This window comes from Embiotoca jacksoni, unplaced genomic scaffold (genome assembly GCF_022577435.1).
Source record: "Embiotoca jacksoni isolate LCO1_2020_lvr unplaced genomic scaffold, fEmbJac1.0.p SCAF_15, whole genome shotgun sequence".
Classification (NCBI taxonomy): Eukaryota; Metazoa; Chordata; class Actinopteri; family Embiotocidae; genus Embiotoca; species Embiotoca jacksoni.
Genome location: NW_027185285.1, coordinates 11884860 through 11909898, shown reverse-complemented (window position 1 = coordinate 11909898; position 25039 = coordinate 11884860). Strand labels below are relative to the sequence as shown.

General features: G+C 39.0%; 2 protein-coding genes across 3 annotated transcripts in view; one reads left to right on the top strand and one right to left on the bottom strand.

Annotated features, from left to right (window-relative positions):
• Window positions 1-705: 705 nt before the first annotated feature.
• Window positions 706-16200, top strand: baiap2l2a (BAR/IMD domain containing adaptor protein 2 like 2a). Its single transcript, XM_069149649.1, has 14 exons — window positions 706-1230; window positions 1705-1780; window positions 3403-3489; window positions 5699-5760; window positions 5846-5917; window positions 6214-6294; window positions 6388-6519; window positions 7785-7868; window positions 8909-8978; window positions 9981-10182; window positions 10948-11013; window positions 12281-12458; window positions 14675-14715; window positions 15172-16200. Exons 1-14 carry the CDS (start codon window positions 1177-1179, stop codon window positions 15251-15253), a joined length of 1287 nt encoding a protein of 428 aa, XP_069005750.1. The 5' UTR covers window positions 706-1176; the 3' UTR covers window positions 15254-16200.
• Window positions 16201-17042: 842 nt separating this feature from the next.
• The window catches only part of pvalb6 (parvalbumin 6), a 44786-nt gene continuing 36789 nt past the window's right edge, over window positions 17043-25039 (bottom strand). For both annotated transcript variants that reach the window (XM_069149650.1, XM_069149651.1), the window contains exons 2-5: window positions 20642-20707; window positions 19100-19232; window positions 18789-18898; window positions 17043-17779 (exon numbers count right to left, since the gene is read on the bottom strand). In XM_069149650.1, the coding sequence (XP_069005751.1) occupies window positions 17754-17779; window positions 18789-18898; window positions 19100-19232; window positions 20642-20702 (330 nt within the window). In that variant the 5' untranslated portion in view covers window positions 20703-20707 and the 3' untranslated portion in view covers window positions 17043-17753. The remainder of the gene's footprint in view (window positions 17780-18788; window positions 18899-19099; window positions 19233-20641; window positions 20708-25039) is intronic.

Here is a 25039-nt window from a genome sequence, read left to right as displayed (position 1 = left end):
AAATGAGCTTGAAGAGAGTACCTTGTGCCCATTTCGGCCAGGTGCTAAACTAACAAAACCCGTAACCCCCTTCCTTGTTTTTATCACTTTTGTCCCTTTGGCCTTTTCGTTTTGTACCGCTTCTTACTACCTACTTCCGGTTTTGTACCTTCAAAATAAAAGCGCAACAGGAAATGCACCGACTGCAGTCACAAAACGTCCAAAATAAAAGACATACAAAAGGAACAAACAATCAAAATACTCTACAGTCTTAGAGTATTTACATCAAACCACCCTGCTGCTCTAAATACTCAAACAGTGCACCAAATGTGTATTAATCCACATTAATCCACAAAGGGAGGCTGTAGCTCAGATGGTAGAGTGGGTGGCACACTAATCAGAAGGTTGGTGGTTCAATCCCAACCCCTCCTGTCCACATCCCTAAGTGTCCTTGAGCAAGACACTGAACACTAAAAAATATATATATATATGTTGTAAGTCACTTTGGATAAAAGCATCAGCTAAATGTAATGTAAAAAATAGTCTCCAACAAACAAACTCTTTGCTTCTCTTTGAGAAATGTTTACAAAAAACTTTAATGCCCTGTTGTATTAAGCAATTACCTTAAAAAAAAAAAATTAAAAAAAAAAAAAAAAAAAAAAAAAAAGTATGTATTCACAACCAACTGAAGATTTATGTCCTAAGTATGAATCGATGAAGTTGGGACTGAGAGCCACAGACAGGATAAGGAAGTCATAATGACAGAGGAACAATCCCATTGTTGGATTTGGTCTTTTAATTTACCCACAGTATGAAATATATGGTATAAAATACCAATAATATGATCATTTTTGTTTCTTTTTCACCATTTTTATGACTGAGTAAAAACAGATCTCTGTTATAGACTTGACTAAAACACACAGTGCAGGAAATACACACTCAGGTGCACACGTCTACACACAGCATGTGTCAGTGTTTTATGGTTAAGCCACGTTTAATTATTTACTCCTGTCTTTCTCGGGTCATAGTGGTGTCGATTATCACCACACCGAGCTGCCTCCACTCCTCAACTCCACGTTCAGCCCAACAACATTAACTCCCATTTCTCTTTGAGGTTGTGCTACGTTCGCTGGATGATTCAAGGCCGGCAGACCAGCTCAAGGTTTCATTGACTGTTGCACTATTCTGGATATAAACATGACGGGGATGAATAGTGATCAGCTGCATCGCTCCACCTTGGGGATTTACTCGGTATGTAATAGACACGTTGTGTGAGCCACCAACTCAAATTAAACAAACCTGATTTCCTCTCAAGGCAATCTTCAGTAAACTAATTTCTGTAGAAAATGGAAACGGTTCTCGGTGACTGAGGAGTGAAGCTCAGTTAAACTCTTAAGTGAAATTTCTGCCGAACAAACGTGATGTGAATTCACAAAGTAATTTTCAAATTCAAGGAGTATTTCCTTTACTTGATAGGAGCAGAGATTTAAGTCTCAGCTTGTCTGTGCTCCAGTGCTGGGAGGGAGAATTTCTGCTCATAAATACAGATTGATTCAGAGATGAATCTTATTGATTCTCCTTTAGGTGGGTCTTACAGTTTTTTCTGACTTTCTAAATTTAACAGAGTCTGTGGTGTGTGTGTGTGTGTGTGTGTGTGTGTGTGTGTGTGTGTGTGTGTGTGTGTGTGTGTGTGTGTGTGTGTGTGTGTTTGTATTTTTCAAACAGAGCCTAATAGATGAGTTCAACCCAAGTCTACAGAAACTGGTTTCTCTGGGAAACAGCTATGTCCAAGCCTTCAGTGGTAAGAAAGAAAGAAAGACTATCCGCTGAGTTGCTCTCCTTTAGGATATTTTTGTGTGGATTTCACAGACCTATCTTTATAAGTGCTGTAAACAAAACACACTGCGTTGAGGGAGCTGTCCGGTATCTATTTGAGTCAAACTGATTCCAAAGTTCATGTGCTTTGGGAATATCCTGGTGCTATTGCAGCCTCGTTTATGAGCCTGTAACCAAGGAGGTTTTTATAACCACAGTTAGCAAACAAACAAGGCCCTGCAACCATATTTGATATCTATATACAGAGGCAGGGATTTAGACAACTCAATATAGGCAAATGGTTCTGAGTTGGTTCCTATGCTCTGTATGCTCGGCTGTGTTGGCTGTAATTGCTGCTAGAAAGAGAAAAGCTCAGTCCGGAGCCAGGATGAAACTAGCCGAGGCATCTACATTTTAGGTCATAATTATCACACCATAATCACCACTAATTTCTGCTGCACATTAATGTGAAGACCTTTAAAGTGCTTCACTGTAAATTAAATTCAGCCCCAGTATAGATGTTTGTTTAGTACATGTAAGAGTAAAAACATGAACAGCTGATCATAGCAGCACTGCACCAGCAGCTCTGCAGACATAAAATATAGATTAAGACGTGTCTCTTCACCACCTGCACAGACGCTATAATTCTGCTGTTTGTTTACAGGGTGGAGTCATAACCTTATGACATGTTGACAAGACCAGGAACTAACACAACGGGAGTGTGTTTAGCCTACTGACGCAGCTCTGTGTTGTAAAGTACACCAATATAATGATCGCTGTCAGTCTCGTGGCCTCAGTTAGTGTGTGGTGTTGTTTGTTTTGAACCGGCTGTAGCCTCAAATACAAGACATGTTTTTCCTCATTAAAATGCAGTCAAGTCAAAAAGACCAGAATACCTCTGCTCAGGGACCCGGTCTTGTGCTCAGGTTACTAAGGCAACGGCAGGTTTAATATTTAACTGGGATCAAACTGTGATTTGACAGTGATCAAAATGGCCAGTGGTAAGAGTGAGGTTGATGGTTAATGCTAGATGAGAAGACATCAAGTCATTAACATATTTGTTTGTGTTTAAAAATACATTTTACAATTATTGAATAATTTGTGTGGGCAGCACAGTGGTGCAGTGGTTAACATTGTCACCTTACAGGGAAAAGTTTCTAGTTTCAATTCCCGGCTTGGGCTTTTCTGAGTAGAGTTTAAATGTTCTCTCTGTGCCTGTGCGGGTTCTCTCCAGGTACTCTGGCTTCCTCCCACCATCCTAAAAAACATGCATTTCAGGTGAATTGGTGATTCTACAAATTGCCCTTGAGCGTGAATGGGCATTGTTTCCATCTGTCTCTGTGTGTTGGCCCTGTGATAGACTGGTGAGCTGTCCAGGGTGTACCTTGCCTTTGCTCAAGGTGAGGTGGGATAGGCTCCGCCCCCCTGTAACACTGTTCAGGATAAAGTGGGTATAGATGATGGATGGATAACTTGTATATTTTTTGGATCAATAGCTATTTTCCTACCTGCTTTTTTAATATCATGCCAGCAAAATGAATTGTACCAAACAAAAGCATCAAATGACACCATTATGTCTATGTGATTGTGTTTTTGTGTGTGTTTCAGCTTTTGCTGTAACAAGTGAGGCTTACTTCAGTGCACTTTCAAAGATCGGCGAGAAGGCTTACCGCACCATGTCCTCACGCTCTCTGGGTATGTGGGAACACACATTCATCCACATGCACAGCGAACTCACATAAAGTCCCAATTATCAAGAGGAAACAGGAGGGCCGTATTTACAACCGGATGTCAGCAGTTTGTCTTTGATGTATATATGGTAATTATTAATCACATTAAACAGTGTTCGATCGTATCATGAGGACCAAAGTTTACCCTCAGGCAGCATTTTATTACTCCTCTCATAATGACTGACTTGTGCTTGTGTAACATGCATGTGTGATTAGCATACACATCGATGTCTTAAATATGCTTTGAGAACTTATTGAATGCATATTTTTTAACAGTATCTCTAACAGTCAGTGTCTATGAAGATGAGCAGATTTGTTTGAGTAGTTTGAGTTCATATTTGTATTGGGATCAGGTCCAGTCAAGCTGAAGAAGAATATGGCTGAAGCCTTCACTTAGATTTCTATTTCATGACAGCAGTATTGTTCAAAGCCAAACTATAATCTAATGTATGTTTGCGTGTGTTTTAAAGCGAGTTGAGTTTGGCAGGTGAGTGTCAGTTGTTAGCTGGGAACATGAATAATAGATGATGACAGGCAGCCGGCTGTGCTCCCCTCACTTAACCCAGCTGCTTTATGTCAGAGGTATGTCAGGTTAAACAGTTGGAGCTGAAGGCTTTTTAGAAACTGGATCATTGGGCGACTCTGCTTGTACAGTGTTACAGTCTCCCAACGGAGGAAATTAATCCCGGCAAGCCTTCTAGGATCAGTGACAGCCAAGCTAAACGAGTTTAACATTTCAAGAACATGCTGTAAGGTTTCAGTTTGGTAAAAGACAATACTGGAACAAGTTTAGAGCTCTTATCAGATATTTAGGTTCCTCTTCTGTCCCACATTTGTATTAAAATGGTGGACTTAAAAAATGATAAGTCACCTCCAACTCAATGGATGGGGTCAATATGCATAACCCAAAGTCAGCTTAAACCAACCTAACATATGACAGAACAGCATCAGCACAGCAGTTGGGTAATTAAAATAACCCAGCATTTTTTTAATGTGCTGTGTACAGTAATGGTGGAGTCTTTTTCTCATTAAATGTTCTTGAATTTCCTACAATGAAAGGCATTCTTGTCCAATGACTGTTATCCTAATAGTTCCTACTTGCAACCCCCTTGTGGTTGTTTATAACAATACACATTGATCTGATTGAGAGGCGGTGCAAATTGAAACAAGACAAACAATCAAAAATAAGGTTAAAAATGTAAGTGTATACTGCCAAATTAATGGAGCCTGTCTACACCTGAAAAGTGAAAAGTATGAATGTTATATTCTAAGTATACGATTTTTAACAAAGAACATAATATATCGAGACAAAACCACGCGGAATCACTAACATTTTGAACAGTAAATGTAATTTAATTACATATTTTTTCTGTAACTGATTTCAGTAGAATGTCATATTAATTTTACTAAACACACATGGAGCTCAAGAAAATAGCTTAAATACTGCAAAATACATATCAGTTATCTGAACAGTCATGCTACTTGAAAAACACATTAAAGAACGATTGCATGTGCACAGCTAGCAACTGTTTGCAGAAAGACTAAAGTCACACTTAATAAATCGTATGAAAAAACAAAAAAATACATATATGAATACTGTTTTACTGTGTACAGTTAGAACAATGGCTGTTTGGGGCAAATAAACACGAAACGATCCAGTGTTCAAATTTTCTTCCCTTTTTGTCTGAGTACATCTAAGAAAAAGAAATCACGTTGAAGCAGGAAAATGGTTGGCTGTTCTTCTCCAACAAGTGTGTTTGAGGAGTTGATAAAAGATGCCTGTCAACATTTGCGTGGTCGGAGGTCTGAGAAAAAGCTGCATGTATTCTAGAAACATACAAGAGCCAACGATGACCAACTGAACTCAACTTCTGGTGGCAGAATAGTCAAGTTTCTGCAAATATTTCACATCTGTGAGCTCAAAAGCCAGTGACACAAAAAACACATTTTGACTTCATATCAGGAAGTGTTTCCTTTATGTAAGAAAAGTTCTTCCAAAGGATGTCACATTGGATAAATCTGTTTGGGTGTGTCATGTATTTTCTATTAGTTTTTACATCATGGGTTAATGAGTTAATGAATACAGGAGCTCGATAATATCACACTGCAAAATGTCATGTTATTGATTTATAGCAACGTATTATATATTTATAATCTATAATATTGTCTTTCAGGAGATGTCCTGGTTCAGATCTCTGATAACCAACGAAAACTCACCTTGGAGCTGGGGAGAGTGGTAAATTACATCAACAATAATCTGCCTATCACAATGTGTGTATAAATACTTATAGTAATAGGATTTTATGTGTGTTTCGTTCCAGTTCCAATTGTTTAGTGCGGAAGGTCTTCAGGAGATGGACAAGAACATTCACCTGGACAAAGGTTACATATCAGTGAGTGAAAGCCAAGCATGGCGCAACAAGGTCGAAAGGGGCTCTATAACTGCAGGGTGTGATAGGATCAGTTAAGGACAAATAAGTTGTGTGGCCTTGAAGTTATTATCTAATTTATTAATGTGATAATATAATTTATCTCACAGGCATATTTAGAAAAAGTCATTAAAACTGAAGGTGCCTTTGGAATAAATGAGCAAACTTATAATCCATTGTGTTGCTTGGCCTGACACTGTACCACAGTATCTGTATGACAGAGGTGGTTGGACACAGATGTGATATTAATTCTCCTACAGAGCAGCAGGGATCACTATGAAGTGGAAGTTCACAAGCAGGCAGCAGTTCTGGAGAGACAGCTAAAGAGAGGAACCAGGCAGGTTAGTGTGTTTCTCCGTCTTTCTGCACCACTGGATATGTATGTGTCCTTGCAAAGTTTGTATATATGTTCTGTCAATTATGTGTATCCTCAGGATTGTAGTGAGTATGTGCAATTCCTCAGGGAGAGCCACAGCGAGGCTCTGAAGGAAGAGGAGAGGCGATACCGCTTCCTGGCCGAGAAACACTGTGGCCTGACACAGTCCATCGCCCAGCTCATGAATAAGGTATACAGCCTACTTCAAATAGCATTTGCAAATTCAATATTTCATAGCTTGCTTTGGCTTATCGACTGCAGGTGCCCAGTGGATCGAATTTGTCACACAAGGCGTTAAAATGAATGTTAGACAGACAATAAGAGGAGCTCAAAAGAGAATCCATAAAAATGGGGAAAGATTATGTGAGACTTCATCGGTCCCCCGTAGGGAAGCTCCCCTCTTTTAGCAGAGTCCAACACAGCGCTGCAGCTTTTAAAGTACAGATAGAGATTCAGGTTCTACAGCACGACTGATCCCACACTAACAGGTATTGTGTTTGAACTCTGGATTCGCTTTTTATGACACCCCTCTACTGATCTAATTAAAGGTTTTATGACTAGACAACTTTTGTGCTGTAAATCCAACCCGCTGTTACTCTTTATCTACAAAATAAACTGAGAAAATACTGTCACAACTTTCACCTGATATTTCGCTACACACTTGCCTGGTCGTTTTTATGTATAGTTTTTTTTTTTTTTTAATAAGTAGGCTGTCATGAAGCCCTTTGAAACTATGCCAGTGGTTTGGGACTAAAGCGACTGACCCGACATACAGTTCTTGTTTGTTTAGCCGTCTGAACGCACAGACAAGTGGCAAATAGCAGCCGCTGGGAAAAAACCCCCATAAAGACTCATTAAATATCACTTCATAGACTATCTAATACTGATACTGTGTGATGAGAGGCATGACAAAGTGCAGCTGCTGGGCCTCCTTGTGAGCCGCAGATTGAAAGATGCTAAAATGAACGTTACAATCTAAAATTTCCCTGATGAATGACAAATAATTCACATAAACTTGCTCATGAAATGTCAAAATCATCTAAATAATTACACAGAAGTCAGAGTGGTGAGATCAAAAGTGAAACTGCAGCTGAAAAAAAAAAAATACTGAAACATATTATCTCACAGAATTGATTAATCCCATAAATTTGGTTTATAGTTTTGACTATTTCATGGTTTTGACTTACCATTTTTTTATCATAACTACTAATAAAGACCACTCTTTATCAGATGTGAATGACCGATCATTTACATAGTTTACCTTGTAACTTTAAGTAACTGTAAGTTAGATTTGTGTTAATGAGTCTCTTTTTCTGCCAAATGATTATTAACACAAGCGGCAGTAACATAAGCTGTGGTTAATGCTCACTTACTAATGGGGGGCAAATACTTCAATGTGTGTGTGTGTGTGTGTGTGTGTGTGTGTGTGTGTGTGTGTGTGTGTGTGTGTGTCAGACAGGGGATACTCTCCAGCAGAGAACTGAGGCCTGGACAGACGAGGTTGACGCCACCAGACAACCCATTACTCTAAACAACACTGTGAGTTCAGAGGAGAGTGAACAATATGAGTGCCAGTGACTCACAAAGCAGCTGAGTTATTTATGTGGGGTCAGAGCCAGATTGCATATGAATCTTTCAAAACTCCAAGAATATGCTGCTGGCGTGAGGTATAATCCCGATTTCTGGGAATTAACTGAGTGAATCTCTTTAAAAATCGTTTTTGGGGAAAAGTCTTGTGAAATTGAAAAACAGTTTTAATTTTTAAAATGTTGTTTTAGAGTTGCTGAATAGAAGTACATTTATGAACTAAATATTAAATATAAAATCAGATTGTGATACAAAGTGTTATTTGCACAGAGAAATTCATAATATCAGACCGGAGACACACAGAGAAGGCACACCAGTGAATTACTGCAATGATATTTGGGTGCCCTCTGGTGGTTGGCGCCTGATTTAATTTGAAACCATGCGAATGGATCACAGCTCTGGCATGTGGCACAAAACTGTTAGCGAAAGCGTTCAGAGGAACTAGAAGACATATATTACAGATTTTCTGGCACAAAAAATATATATGTTTAGAACTGTGATGAAGCTATGTGAATGTTGTTTGGATTATGAACTGATCCTTAATAGAGAGCAGCCTATGAGCCAGTTCAGGCAGATACTGTATATGAACTGTGCATCTGTAGTCACCCAAGATCTACTTACATTTGCTATTTCCACCTTCTTCCTGTCTTTATGCGAAGCTAAGCTAACTGGCTGCTGACTATAAATTAGCACACAGACATGAGAGTGCTATCAATCTTCACATCTGATGAAGCAAGTATAAATTTGAGAAGCACAGGTTTAGTTTAATCTCAACAACTGTAATTCCAGTGATGGCACACTCGTGGTAATAATCTCCTCAAACATAAATACTGTTTGTAACTGAAATTGCAGATACCACCTTTAACTCTGACTAAATAACTAAATGCCTCGTTTCAGTCTGTTCAGTCTGCTATGTGTTCTCTGTTTTCTATGATGACAATAGAAGTTCCTGGTAAATGATTTCTGTCTGGACCTGTGTACGTCATTTATAGAGGGGAATGAAGGAGGACGAGTTCAGAAGGAGCAGAGAGGAGCTGACCCTTGGAAAGGTCCCATCAAGGGGTGAGTGGTTCATATAATAATTTTACAATTAGAATCACTTTTAGTAATTATACCATTTGTTTAGATGCATTTTAAAACTAGAAGGGCACGGACGTCTGCCGTGGGCAATAGTCCACTATTTTATGATATGCAACAAGTGTGGCAATTCTATCATTATACCAGACCAAAGGTCTCCATAATAACTGCTTGCTCTATTAAGTTTGAGCAGGTTGTGTATCCCAGGGGATTACCTTACCTGTGAATATGAATTGTGAAACTGAGTCTTTGTATTTCTAGACTAGGATGTTTTGTCAAAATTGAACTTTACTACCACCATGCCCAATCTAACCAGGTGAGTTAAAGTGAAACAGCTTTCGTGGATCCGCGTCGTCATTCAGATCTGTGACAACATTTTATAGGCTCCTCCTTGCTACACCTTTTCACCAAGTTCCATGAAAATCGGACCAGTAGTTTTTATGTAATACTGCTAACAAACCAACAAACAAACAACCTGCGCCCAAAAACACAACTTCCTGAAGGAATGTGTTTCTGTCATACAAATTTTTAGCTCTAAGTAATTTACAGAAGAAATGGCCGAATAGCCAGTGCTCATCTCATCATGCACTGTCATACCTCCTCATTTGTGCCTCAGCAGAAAGTCTGTCTAATTATTTGGGTGCGTATCTATAATGTAAATAGACAAGGTAATAATGTATCCGAAAAACAGACAATAAAACAACCTCCAGAATATTAAATAGTCGTGGTACATGCAACAGATTTGTTGTCTGGAGCAGAAAGAAATACAATGGCACTTTGTTTGCTATAATTCAGTGAACTGCATCCTCTTCCTGTAATAAGATATCTATTAGTCCGCTAACCCTCTGAGTTATGAATACCAGCTTCAATGAATGAAGAAACACATTCTAGCTATTTATATTTTATATTTCTTTTGCCATTTAAGCAGGTTGTGTTCTAACAGACTGTTTACTCTGCTCCTGCGTGTTTTATTTGTCATTCCTCCAGCTCCGTCTCCACAGGGAAGCATCTCTCGTTACTCAGTGGACTCATTGGGAGGTGGAGGGAGATCCATGCGGGCCAGGGTGGCCCACCAGCCTGCTGGCTCCAACCCCACTCTGCTGCCCTTCTCCAAGGGACAGATCATCACAGTGCTGGTCCAACAGCCCCGGAACGGCTGGCTGTACGGACGTGTTGACAACAGTTCCCGGTGAGATATTCCCTCGTGACCATGCATGTCTGCACTTATGTTGCTGTGTAGGCATCTGTCTGCAGTGTAATCACATCTGTTCTATATAATATATTCATGGTTTTGTATTCTATTTCTCTCTGTTGCACACTGAGTTCACAAGTTACAGACATGTTTACATTTAATATTTAAGAGACAGGCATTTCTGTAAATATCATCTCATGAGAAAAAGTGACATCTTTTGTAGAAGCACCAATTTGTTAAGTGGAAAATAAAATGCTATATTACATTTTGGACAAATAAATGGATAGAAAATAGAAGAATGAAATATTAGAAGACAAAAAAACCCTCAAACAATAGTAACAAGAGTATAGTCATATTGTCTCTGTGAGCCTGTCCTTAGGCACAGATGTGCTAGATGTTTATATAATTTTGGTAATATTCATATAATGATAAAACCGTTGTCTCATTTTAGCATAGCATGTTAGTTTGCTAACATTTAATTATAATATTTGAGCTAAACACAAAGTAACGTAAAGGCTGATAGAAATATAATCAGTCTTGCAGGTATTTGCTCATAACGCAAAGTTTGAGTTAACAATATCAGACTGGTATCCATAGAGTCACACTGCTAGCATGGGTCAAAACTAACAGCATCATCCAAGTGTATTATAAAGTGCACTAGTCTTGACCAACTCTTTTTAAATGTGTACTTTAAACAGTCTTCATGGTATTAACAGTTAATCCACTGCTGTCATCTTTACCATCTGTCCTCTTTGTTTTCAGTCAGGGATGGTTTCCAGCCTCTTACGTAGAAGCAGTGGATGATCTTCCAAAGTCAACCAGCTCCAGGTAAACATAATTAAAACATTTTTTTTTTTTTAAAAAGACTGATTTTATCACATAACATTACCTAAAAGGACTGTATCACTATGACACATCATGGTAAAACAGAGAATTTCCCTTAAAATGTAAGCAGTAGCAATCCTAGACTCTGGGCTGTCCCAGGAAAAGAAGCACATCAAAGGCCCCCCAACTCCAGGTAGCTTCCTAAACAATTTCCCAGTGTGGTTTTCCTGACAGTGCACCCCTGAATGGAACCTCCTCCACATCTGCTGTATAATTATGCATCCAGTCTTTATGTATTTAGTTGTGCTGTCTTGTCAGTTATTTTAATTTGTATTATCCCCTGTTGTTAGTTTTGTATAGTCATTGTTTAGGTCACCTAATCAGAGTCTTTACTTGATAACATCATCAGTAGGAATCTAGGCAGTTCTCCATGACTGAAAACAATGCTGTGTTCGGATTGTATTCTTGTCCACTGAATAACAGACTTAATAGTGTAGAAGGGGCCAATCAGACAGGCCTAAAGATATTAATAATAAAAGGCATTTTGATTACTTCTGTAATCTGTACTTATACATATGTATGTATCATGATGTGGTTGAATACTGTTTTGTGGCCTACGAGTACATCGTTCAAGTAATTACAATGTTTTACACATTTAAAAGTTATTTTTTGTTTAATTTGATAAGTGAAAAAACGTCACTGCAATATTGTCAAGTCATGCAAGGCCTGTGAAGAGGACAGCCCAGTCGCCATTAGAACGCATATAAATTAAGACCAAAACTATTGCATGTTTTTTGCCATTCCGTCGTGATACAGATTACATAGTGCAGTTTCCCTCCAGGCTGTCGCTATTGTTTTTGGGACCAGCAGATTTAAAAGGGGGTCAGGATGAAACTCAGGCCTGGAATAATAACATGTACTATTTAGGATATTTGGGTGACCCATTGCTTTAAGGAAAACCAGTAAGAGCTGTTGAACTAAAACTTTCTCAGTCTATGTGGACACACGCCATAGCTGAATGTCTGCACTGTGACCGTAATCAAAGGCACCTGAATGTATACAAAGTCTCATGTTGTTAAAAAGTAAAACATGCAGTGGCAGTGTAATGCACTTTTTTTTTTGGTGCGTTTAAAAGAAATAAAATATATTCTTATGAGGGACCATAGGCATTACGGGGAGAGAGAGTTCATGTGTCAACTGAAAAACACGTACTCTTCCTCTTCAACAACCAAAACAACTGAACAGATATTTTGTGTAATTTCCATAACAGCATTCCCCGAAGCAGCAGCATGAGCAACCTGCTCGACCAACCAGGAATCAGCAGCCACGGCGGAGCCCCGCCCCCTCCACCTCCACCACCGCTGCAGTCTTTGTCTTTGAATAAACAGTCTGACATGCGACCAATGACAGCGACCTGTAACAGAAGGCCTGAGTCTGAGAAGAACAAGGTATGACAGTCAGTCATTATCAATCTCTGTGCTCTTTCTACAAAAATAAATCTTTTTTGTACAGAGAATACAGTTCAACACATTCTTAACATGTTGGATGCCATTGGTTAACTACTTTATTCTTAATTTTTACTGAAGATTTATAGATTAATTATAACTGATTCGCATTTCATATAAGCATTTATAATTTTGGATATGCCCAGTTGTAAGAAATTTAATTGGCTGACTTTTCCAATATACTCTGCTGGCAATATGCTGACAATCAATTAATGCATGTCTGTGTGTTTCTTACTTTCTAATAAGCCAAGTCAAAAAAGCCAAAAAACCAAAGCCAAAAACATTATTTTTGTCACAACTGTCTGCAAACCTTTAATTAGTGGTTCAACTGTTCTTAACCAGAAGTTTGACCAGGCAGCCCGTTGATGTTATTGTTGTCATTAGTTAATTATATAGTAGCCATAAATAAAGACATTAGTTGCTTATAACCCCTTTATAAATGTAGTCTTATTAAATATCGGGGCTGTGGTGTATTTTGCGTTTGGCTTTTGTGGCTGCTATTAATATAAATATGACTGATTGTTTTGTATTTAAACAGTTTCATGATAAAAAAAAATTATCCGTGGAGTTAAATCACATCAGCCACAGCTGTGACAGCTGATGGCTTAATTATGTCTTAGTCAAATGACAAGAGGGATCAACTGAGTGATAATATAACTGTATGTAAATGGTAATGAAAATGATGGAGAAGCTGAAGATGGAGAAGTGATATGGGTTCCTTCTAATGATGGAGATATTTGCTGTAAATGTGGCATCTGTCCAGCAGGGGCAGTGTGGCAAGGTGTTGTTCTCAACGACAACACATCCCTCTTTCTGGTGGATGCAGGGAGGAAGCTCCAGCTGCTGATACCAATGAGGAGGTTGTGTGTGTGTGTGTGTGTGTGTGTGTGTGTGTGTGTGTGTGTGTGTGTGTGTGTGTGTGTGTGTCCTTCTTTGTGAGATTGTTTTTTTTAATGCTACATTTTATGGGTGAGATGGACAGACTCAAGACATGACTGAAGTTCTTGTGAACTTACAGTTCTGGTGCTGTACGACCCGTGGTGTGCTGTTGTGTGATAATGCTGACGGTCTCTTTGATGCTATTCAGTCACATCCATCACTGATTTGAATAGCATTATTACTTCTGTCAGGAGCATGCAGAGACATTTTGACAGGCAGGTGCTTAAAGACCTACTCCAGACAATATCAGGTTTTTAACCTGGCGAATGTGTCCATGTGGGTTTTTTATGTTCAAGAAGATGTATCCTGAGTGAAATAAGCAGTCAGTGCCATTTCTGAGCATTTCTGTTTTGGAACTACCAGCTTATAATCTTCTGCAGCGATTATAATACATAACAATTTGTTGACTTATGGATAAAGATAGAGGCTGAGCAATTTGCATATTAATAGTTTCACACCTACTGAATTAAGGCAAAGGTGTCGAGTTACATCCAGGCCACTTTCAGGTATTATGGGATTTTCTTTTTCTTCTTAGAAAAAAAAACTTCAAAACATGTCATTTGGATAACCGCAAATTTGTTTTTAGGGGTTTATTCGATGTCAAGAGAGGTACTTGAAGATGATAAATGGCTCCTAAACTCTGATATTAGACTGTGTATAATTTTAAATGATTTATATCAGAGATAATGATCACGATTCTCAAAAAAAATGGTTGACTTAAGGAGTGAAACCTTCCATTTCTTCCTAATAATAAACTTTCAGAGACTCTGTGAAGTATTTAGCAATCAAACTTGTTCTCCAATGATACAAATGACAGAGCAGATTCATGATAGTGTTTTTTCCTACTGTGCTATTCATACCTTTTTCAAGATGTCTCTGCATGGCCTCTGTTAATGTCTCTTGTCGATCTTCACTGTAAATATTTGATTTTGCAGTTTGTTTCAACTGGACACATTGTGAAGTGTGTGTGTGTGTGTGTGTGTGTGTGTGTGTGTGTGTGTGTGTGTGTGTGTGTGTGTGTGTGTGTGTGTGTGTGTGTGTGTCGGCTCTGGCTCTGCACCTCAGTGAGCAGCTTGTTGGAGGACAGACTGAAAGCAGAAGGGCGAGGGGGTCGAGGGCCGCAGCCTGCTGAGCCTCCATTAGCGCTTGTGTCTACATTCTGCAGTTTAAACTGGCCCTCACTAACCCGTACTGTACTTTGCTCATCTTCTTTGCAACAGAGATCCGAACCACACCACTCGCAACCAGAACTCTTCCCGAGGTAAGAATAATGCAGCTGCAGCTCTGCTTTGAAAGTGGAGACAGTTTGCTAAAATGAAGACCACTTGTGTTTCTTCTAGAGAAGCTAATGATATTTTTTAAAGCACTCTATATCATGAAGCCATTAAGTCTGAGAGCAACACATGAGGCCAGTGATCGAAAAGGCACAGAATCGCTTCCATTAGAGTTTGAAGTGCGTACTAACACTGAAACCATTTCAGTTATGAGCAGATGGGAACCATGACTATCACTCTCACTTCAGGTGAACGCTTTGCTAGATGATGTTTGTGCAGTTTGAGATGCAGCGCTCATTTCTCTGCTTATAACCTTCATAACCCTATATAGCTTAGCTCCAAAACATTATTTTGGGACAGACTATTTTCTGATATTTGTCTCTATCTTTTTCTCTTCATTCATTTCTCTGCTTCTTCTCTCTTTGCCTCCTTGTATTTTTCAGGGGTACCAATCCCTTCGCTACAGTGAAGCTGAAGCCCACGTCCACCAATGACAGGTCGGCCCCTTCTTTACAGCGCAGATGACGTCTTGACCCTGAAACGAATGCTTGTATTTAGAGTGACAGTTGGTTCTTGACCTTGGCGGTACTTACGGTCAAAAGCTGAGTAAGTGGATCTTAGATGGAGGCTCTTTTATCAACTTTCATAATTTATCACAGTTCTGACAAACACACTGTTAGTGATACTCTGTATAGATCTACACAAAAAAAGATGAAGACTAAATAAATCTGAATAAATATTGAGTAGAACAGAATTCTTTGGTTTGCACAAGGAGTTTAAATGTATGTATAGTTAAGATCTTTTAAAATCAATAACCAATATTTACAATTATGTTGTTTTTGCTACAATTAGCCTTCTATTCACAATTTGTATAACAGTAAGAATTAATCACTGTGATAGAAATATGTTTATGCAATATCAATTAATATGTGCATTGACCATATCAGGTCTTAAATTATCACTCTTTCTCTGTGATGTTTGATTTAGTGTCTCTGGAATACTCAAAGTTTTTCTTACAAGAGATGACTTAGACCAGGTCCTTTCTGAAAATAAATGATGACTGTCTGTGACATGTACAGTATATAATGTACAGTTGATGTTAGGAACCAGTGCTACTAATGTGTTGTCCTCTCCGTAAGATGTGTCATTCATTGCTCAGGGAGGGACACTTGATGCCTTTAATTACCTTTTTAATGTTTTTATATCGCATCTCTACCATTTATCTCAACATGTGATATTAAGCCCATTGCTAAATATTAATTGCATTGTAAATGTACTTTGGAAAATGGCTTGGAGAAAATGATAATGTAACCTTAGGCAGGTAATGTAATATCTTATAAAAAATAGGCTAATTTGTCTGAGGCGGGAATGTAATGAATAATGCAACGTATTAAAGGATAACGTAATACCATCTTATAGCATCATATTATTACTTCAACCAGCGTGTATCAGAGCTCAAGTCCAAATATCATGTCCCTGAATAAGTTCTTCAGGTTTACTTTCTATAATCTAGAACAAAATAGACTTCCTCTGCAGAGCTGTCAATGTTTCAACAGTTAAATAACAATTACGTTAAACAGTAATTACTTTTAATTACTGTTAAAGGGTTCTTCACATCACATCATGATAAATCCTCTCATTTTGTCTTCTTTAATGGCGCTGACCTGAACAGCGTGTTGGAACAGGACAAGCTTGTCTTAGCTGAACACTCGTGTGCTGAACTGACAGCCTCTGAGCTGCCGAGCTGTATTTATTTGCTCAGGCAGTAAAATGTCCTACTAAAGAAGATCAAGATTCCCGCATTGCCTTTTTGGGTCCTCCACTGGGGATACTTAACCCAAATTGAACCTCGGTGTGAATCCACTTCTGCTAATGACTTGACAGCATGGTTTTCAAACCAGCGCTGCATGTCTGAGTGAGGACTCTTTGGCAAATGGAATAATGTGAACTTACTCTTGTTATGTGGCCTGCTACACAAACTCTGTCAGGCGGAGGTTCCTCAGTAGTCTACACATATCTGCAGCTTCTTTCTCTCCCACTAGACAACACAGTCAATGCTAATGAATACTAACAAATGATAATGATGGATAATTTTCAGCCCCTCATAGACAAAAGCTTATCAAAATACTCCTCTTTATACTGTACATTATTAGGTTGCTGAAGATGTGCTTCTGGTGATCCACTTGATAAAAGTAAAAGTGACAGAGTAAAGACAGGGAGAAAGAAAAAGGGACAGCTGGATTGAGAGTGTAAAATCTGACAAGAGAATCACATCGAAGGAGGGAATTAACAGAAGGGTCTCAGTGAGTCAGTCTTCTCGAGGCTTTGTGTTTTCCATTTTATTTTATTCTTTCACAGCTTGACTTCTTTCTTCTTTTGGTATGTTTTACAACAGCTCATTACCAGAGGAGAAAGAGAAGGATAGATAAGATAGATGGATGGATGGATGAGGTGATGATGGGGGAGAAGACAAGAGGGGAGCGAATGCAGGAAGTGCACCGAGCCAGAGGTGATGTCAACAGAGACTAACAGAAAAAGGGGAGAAATAAATAGTGAAAGTGAGAGGAAGTATTGCCTAAGAAAAACAACGAAGTAAGAGAGAGGATAAAGTCAACATACAGAAGGAAATGTGGGAGTTTCTCTTATAATATCTGTTATGTTTAAATATCTACTTTATGCGTTTAAAATGTGAGGTTTATTCCTGCAGGCATGTTTTTATATCTACACAGAAACAGAAACAAGAACAGTTTGTATAAAAAGGATAAAATAAATAGGATGAATACTGCTGTGAGGGCATTTGGAGGGGAGGTGGGGGTGCACACCACAGCTTCCTTCAGTGCGGCATTGCACCTCGTGAAGACTGCGGCGGGGGAAGAGTTGAGGCGAGGAGTGATTGTAGCAGGAATCAGCTTTAGTCTGGTGGGAGGTGATGAGGTGTGGAGGAGTGTGTGTTGGTTGGGGGCGGGGGGTGTCAGGATGTGGAGGTGGGTGGGGGGGGTGATCTTTCAGTGTGATAGGTGACTGTTTATTCTTTCACAAGAGCAGCAAATTCTGAAAGAGAAGAAGAAGAAAAAAAAAGAAGAAGATATTTACAGGATATTTACCTGTCATTCTCTTATCTCTGTATTTAAAGATACAATCCAGCACGTAAACATTTGTCAGTTACTTAAATGATGCCAATATTAAAACGTGTCAGGTGTCAAAAATGATTTGCTGTGATATGTAGTGCAAAAAAAAGAACAGAGTAGTCAGGGAATATATGAGAATTATTAGTCAGAGAGGTCGGGGTCAAAAGGTGATGGGGCCCTTAATGTTTCTGCACCCTAGATGTATGTTTTGCTCCTCCTCTTTTTTTCTTTTATCAGATTTACTGTGTAAAAAAAATGCCTATGGATCTTGTGAGTCATGTCAAACACAGGCCTCTTGTGTGTACCATGAATCTCTGTTTTTATAACAGGAGGTTATCAACAATCATATCTCTAGATCAGGGTTTTATGTTCTAGTAGGACCTATACCTGTCAGAACATAATCTCCAAATAGAATTTGTCATGCAAAGTACCAAAATACTTTTTAAGTGCCATTGTGTTGCTTTCGTATTCATATGTCTGTCTGTCTGTCTGCAACTTCGAACATGTTTAGACTAGATCAAATTCTGCAAACTTTGGGGTTCAGTTCATTTAGACTGAAGACAACAGTAAGGTATAACAAAATGTAGATTTATGTTCTTTGGTAATCCATATCAACAAACAACAATGATTAATGGTATTTTTGTGAAAATATTAAATTTCACTCATAAAACCCCAAAACGATAAAATAAAGCTCACATGAACTGCAGCTTTACTGTCTTTTCCTTGTGGTTTCATCAGTGAACAACTAAACAAAACTGCAAACCCACATCATAGACCAAGTCATAAATTACCAATCCATAAATATATGCAAATGAAGGTAGCCTGCCTCTGTGTTTGAGTGCGGGACTTTATTTCTACATTTGTGTTGCTTGGTAAATGCTTTTGGTGACCTTGTGACACGCGCACTAATGGGATTGGATGTTGGTGTTTACCATCGACTCCAATCTTGCCGTCTCCATCCTTGTCGGCTGCTGTTAAAAATGCTTTGGTTTCTTTGTCTGACAGGTCCCTGCCATCTTTGGCAAAACCCTTCAGGACGAATCTGGCCAGAGGAAGCAAAGTAGATTTAGATATGAGTCACAAAATGATTTTCTTTTGTGTGTATCATTGTGGTTGTTGTTTCCGGTTGTGTGTGTGTGTGTGTGTGTGTGTGTGTGTGTGTGTGTGTGTGTGTGTGTGTGTGTGTGTGTGTGTGTGTGTGTGTGTGTGTGTGTGTGTGTGTGTATTTGAGTGTTTGTCTTACTTGAGCTCTTCCTCCTCTATGAAGCCGCTGTTGTCGGCGTCCAGCACCAAGAAGACCTTCTTCACTTCATCAGAGGACTTGGACCTCAGACCCACCATCTCGAAAAACTTCTTATGGTCAAAAGAGTCAGCAACTGCACACACACACACACACACACACACACACACACACACACACACACACACACACACACACACACACACACACACACACACACACACACACACACACAAGCACACAAGCACACAAACACACAAACACAGAGAACCACAACATCAGGACTATAACTCAGAACTGTTAACCTTGGATGCTCCTCTTGACACCTCAGACACTTGATGATATTTTTCAAATGTCTTTTGACTTGTTGCAATAACAGGTCTTCTATTGTTTTATAAACACACAAATGTTCTGTTGGATACCAAAGACACGCCATGTATAAAGACATTAACACCCACACATGAGTGCGCACAGTCACAGTCAGAAAATGACGAAATATAATGAAACTACTCAAAAAGTTGCTCTAAGTTGTGGAAAGGTTCTTGTTTTAGTCTTGATCTGATTAATGAGGCCCAAAGGCAAAAAATATTAATTTTAATAATCCCCCTTCTGAACAGTGTAACAGTTACAGACTGTCCTGTCAATCTCTCAACTCCACCTATCATATATTAGAGACAAAAATGCCCAGAAGACTCTGACAGCTTGGATCAGAATGATATTCTCAAATAACATTTAGTTCAAAAGAACCTGTGATAAAAAAAAATATAAAAAAAACTATCTCAGGCTACTTAAGGTACAAGCCTGTGAAAAATAAAAGAGAGTGAGTTATGATGACCAATTTCCATTTTGGCGAGATACATCTAATCACAGATGTTTGAAAGCTGTGTGTGCTGCTAACAACAGACCTAAAAAATTACACCACTGAAAAGCTGGAAATAAAAACAACTGCTTGAATACATTTACTTTCTAACTTTGACTCAGCGATTTTTTTTTTCCCAACAGCAATTGCAACGCTTGTAAATTTGGCACTGCCCTCAGTCACACATATAACTGACGTCTTCTCCATAGCAACAGAGGCTAACATAACAAGGCTCATGTTTATAGTAGTATTTTGAGCTGTGTGCCAAACCAAACTGAAAAAAACAGAACTTTTAAATGTAAGTTTTAAAATTATTTTCTATTTGTTCCACTTCATTTTGTGCCCCACTTCTAAAACTCAACCAATTCCCTCAAGTATACAGAATGGAAAAAAAACAATGCTTTGAGATTGAGCAGCAGCTCCCACTTTGCACATCTATTTTCATATGTTTACACTGATGCTGCCAAAAATGAAGCCTTCAATGTGATTTTAATGTTACAGAGAATTTAAGTAATACAGGCCCTTAAACCGTTCTAAAACTTGCATTTAAAAATCAGCCCAATGCTACATCGGGCTCCATAAACTGGAGGTGCAGACTGGAGCCCAGAGCCGGGACGTCCTCTCGTGTTAAAAAACAGCCGAGTGTTTGTGCTACCTGAGAACCTGCGATTTATCTGTGGCTTTACCTGCAAATGCATCTAGAGCTTTCTTGATGTCATCAGCGTTGAGGATGCTGCTCATTGCCATCTTGGCTGTTGGAGAAGATATGGAAAGAAAAAAAAGAGAGAGAGAGCAGAGAGAGACAGAGAAGGAAGAGAATAGACAGAGAGGGGACAAGGTTAAAAACAAGGTCGCTAGAGAGCAGAGAGAACTCAGAGACATTCTCGTATTACACTGGTGACACTCTAGAAATGGAGCAGGAAATCAGGACATGTGAGAAGGAGGTGATGAGTGACAGAATGAATTAGTGACAGTTCCAGAGGAGTGATAAATGGAAACTGGAAGGAAGAGAGAAAGGTAGCGAGAGGGTGTGGAGAGAAACAGGAAGGAAAGGAGGGTTGGTTGTGGTTTTTCAGGACGTAGAACAGAGATCATTGAAATGAAAAGATATAAAGAGAGAGGGACAGATGGCGAGAACCACATTGGTGGTGTCAATATCAGTGTTTCCCATCATATCTATGTGATATCATTGGACTGTTAGGGATGGGAGCAGGGCACGGGGCCGGGGGCTGAGTCAGCGGGGGGTTTACATGCCCTCTAAGTCCTCTGCTGTGTCTGATATACCACGGGAGAATTCAGTTTGTCAGCCCAGTCCACACGGAGAACCTTCTTGTTCCTCGCACTATGAAAGCTGAGCCAGGCACTAAAGAGCGCCTCGGCTTCTTACTGCGTGTGTGTGACCGAACCTGATCGCTGCTTATGAAGTTGTCACCTTCCCCAACTTTGACTGATGCCCTCTTCTCCTCTGTTGATATAGCGAACACACATATAGAGCATGTATACACTTGAAGCAGAACACACAGAGACCCTCTGAGCGAGTAGTGGAGGATGTTAGGGGACCAGAGAGCAGTGATGTTGAGGAGAAGAGAGTGATGTGGATTAGAGAAAGTAGTGCTCTGATTTCACTTTGTGGTCAGGCAACCTTTGAAAAGGGATTTGAGTAGGTGACACATTATGTCAGGTTGGGTTGATAGAAGATCATTGACAGTTGACGTACGTAGGTCTTTACCTCACCTTGTTATGCTTGCCCACTTGTTGGGTTGTTTGTGGTTTTTGTTCACAGTGGGAAAAGTGAAAAAGTAATTTGGTGAAACCACCTGCAGAAATCAGTTCATAATTTGTGCATTTCAATTCCCTTACAGAAAGAAAACACATTCATTTTCCCATGTTTTCCAGATTATACACATTTGGTCACATGTATCACACATTTTTACCACATGTTGCAACATATGATAACGTGGGGAAAATATGTGGAAAAGTTTTCACATGGGAATCTACATTGACTTCACAAATTAGACCATGAAAGTGTTCCAAAACCACGTTTCACATGGGCAAAATACATGTTTCAAATGTGCAAGTGTGTCATGTGGTCATATGAATTTTTCCATCATTCACATGTAAAATTTAAGTGGGAATTCAAAATAGCTATATAACGCCTAGAGTAACTCTAATAGTTACCAAGCAGGTTTTAGAGGGTCATATGGGCATTACATCACACCAAGGAGAATCTATGGGAATCCACAGCAAAAAAAACAGAACATAGGCAAAGGGTAGCAGTGGGCCAAACTGTCTTGTGTTATTTTTCTGTTGGCTCTGTGAGTCATGTATTCATTCATTTATGGATTCATTGACTTAAATTCCTGCAGATAAACTGGAAGTATATTTGCCCCGGTTATATGGTCAAGTGATAGATGTCAAAATCCCTTCGAAAAATGCTTTCCGTGTGGATTTCCCTCGAGAGTCCAAAGCAACCCGAGGGTACCCCTGGGTATAGCATGTTAGCTGGCTAACATTTGCTAAGTAAGACTAAACACAAAAAGTGTTTTGTTTCGTTTTCATTGTAATACAATGAACCAGGCAGGTTGTATTAAAGGCACACAGCAAGTTTCCATCATGTCCAGTGTATTTTCTTCAGACTACAAAAGATTAGTGTCCCTCTGTACAGAGTTGTAATCCCTTGACAATGCATGTTGAGAAGTCTATTGATCAGGTTTCCTCAAAAACCCAATTTGATGACTTAAATAAGCTCTCAACTGCTCTTTCATTCAACTCATCAAGCGGAAAGACTTCAAGTCAAAAGAACTCATGTCTGTAAGTTCTGAGGTGGTTTGAAAAATATTGAACAATTTGAAATTTTTACCATAGTTTATATGTTTATAATGCATCCGCTGGGGATCACGAATATATGCCCTAAATTTCATGGAAATCTTTTAATAACTGTTGACATTTAGGTGTGTAACAAAGGGGCCACTGTTAAATTCCTATGTGTAGTCTACTGTTTTTCTGCTGAAAAACACACAAGCATAAAATGTCTGGTACAAAAGTCAGAGAAGTGACACTCTATACACATCATCCTTGTATCATCATCATCATCACTGTGTACTGTTTGTGCAGCACAGAATGCTGACCTGGCCAATATCCTCCCGGTGTCCTTCTCAGTGTTGGAAATACAGTCTGAGTTGCCTCTACATTTCCACCGGTCACAAATCTCCTGCTACAGTATTTTGCTGCATCATGCCTCAAACAGTGTGACTATATTCTTATATCATCAGCTTCATACTGCACTTTCATCTAACTGCATATTATCTGCAGTAACACTAATGTTATTCATGTGGATTCCTCTCTAAACTCATACAAACACAAATTAAACACATCTGGATTGTTATTGATGGTAATTGTGTCCATAATTATAAACTACACAATACACGGGGACCATTCAAAGTTATTCATTTCTTTCTTTGGTGTCACGCTTGGCTCCGGTGATGTATGAGCTTCTGGAGAGGCATGTTGTTATCTACTTCAGTAACATACTGCTGCACACTCAAATCAATACAGAACAGTGCTTAACTTGTCTGGCCTCACATCCAATGTTTTATCATTATGAAAGCACAACCTCCTTCACTGACCTTTACCACAAAGGTGTCCATGGGGAAAAGAGGCAATTCACTGTGAAATGAGGAGGATAGGATTGATTTACTGAGATATCTCCATTAGTTTGTGTGCTACCAGTGGAACTGTATAAAGCAGGCCGCATTGATTTAGTTAAAGGAAAGCAGACCAGTTGTGGCTGTTCTGATGTTTGATCTCAGTGAATAATTATCAACAAAATAAAGACCTATTGAGGCTGTGCAGCAGAATGCCATGAAGCTTTATTTTAAGTCATGTCTTCCTATTAAAGGAGTAGTCACATCTTTTTAGAATTATGCTTATTCACTTTGTTGCAGAAAATTTGATGAGAAAATAATACCATTGTCATTTTTTTTGGCTGTAAATACAGTATGATGCTGGAGCCAGCACGAGGTTAGGTAGGTCACAAAACTTCACTTACCAGTGCCTCATAAACTCCACAATTAACACATAATATATTAACCCTTTTCTACACAATGACAAAGCTAAAAGGCATCTCTCTGAAAAATGCTGAACTATTCCTTGAAGTCTAACTTTAATGTCAGTGGATTTATAGGAAAGATGAGGTCACTCCACCCTGGTAATCAAAAGCCATACAAACTACAAATGGGCTCAAATTGATTCATGTAATCAAGACGATTTTTTTTTTTATATATATATATTTAAAATAAAGATATTTCACAAATTACGCCATTAAAGTTATATTACTGCCAAAGCTTGTTAGCCTGAAAATGAGCAGTTGTCCATCACATCAGCTACTGTACCTTCATTTGGTTTACACTTAAATACATAACAACTGGTCTCCAACAGTTCTTTAAATCTATATGAGCATATAGATGGTTTGTTCCTTCCCTTAAATACGACCAACAGAAGTGTTTCCTCAATTAGCGATGCTGGTTAAGTTTAGGAACAGAATCACTTGGGTTCGGGAAAGACAGTAGTTTGGGTTAAAATGATGACTTGGACTGTTTTTGTGTGGCAAAGTTACTACTTCTTAAAGTCATGCAAGCTTCATTGTCGTGGCAATAGTAAATATGGCTTTAAAAAATTGGTCCGACTTGTGTCTAGAAACGAGAAAAGAAGAGTCGTGTCAGTCTGCTGTTGTATTGTCATGCAATCCCGTGGTGTCATGGCAACAGTAAACAGGGTTTTAACAGACTATCCCGACTCCACCCAACCTGCCTCCTCCTAACCAGGAAAAACTCACAATATATAGAAGTCCTCTGACGTTTATCATTTCTCAAGGACACCAGATTGTAGTTATGTATACGACTGCTAGAAGTGACTGTTGGTCTTAAAAAGCTTGCTTGCACAAAAGATCAATGGGATTGTATTTTGGAGGAGGACAGTCTCTTGGTTTCCATATAAACATCTTTAGGTTCAGTGTCGCACTAGGCAGAAGTTGTCAAGAGGCAAAACAGCGTTGTTATGATAAAAGGCTAAACCTTGTTACTAAG

Excerpts from the sequence above, each read along its gene's own strand:
- baiap2l2a (XM_069149649.1), top strand. The coding sequence starts at position 1,177 with ATGACGGGGATGAATAGTGATCAGCTGCATCGCTCCACCTTGGGGATT. Across the intron at positions 1,781-3,402 it reads CTATGTCCAAGCCTTCAGTG|CTTTTGCTGTAACAAGTGAG; the intron begins GTAAGAAAGAAA and ends TGTGTGTTTCAG. Across the intron at positions 8,979-9,980 it reads TGGAAAGGTCCCATCAAGGG|CTCCGTCTCCACAGGGAAGC; the intron begins GTGAGTGGTTCA and ends TCATTCCTCCAG.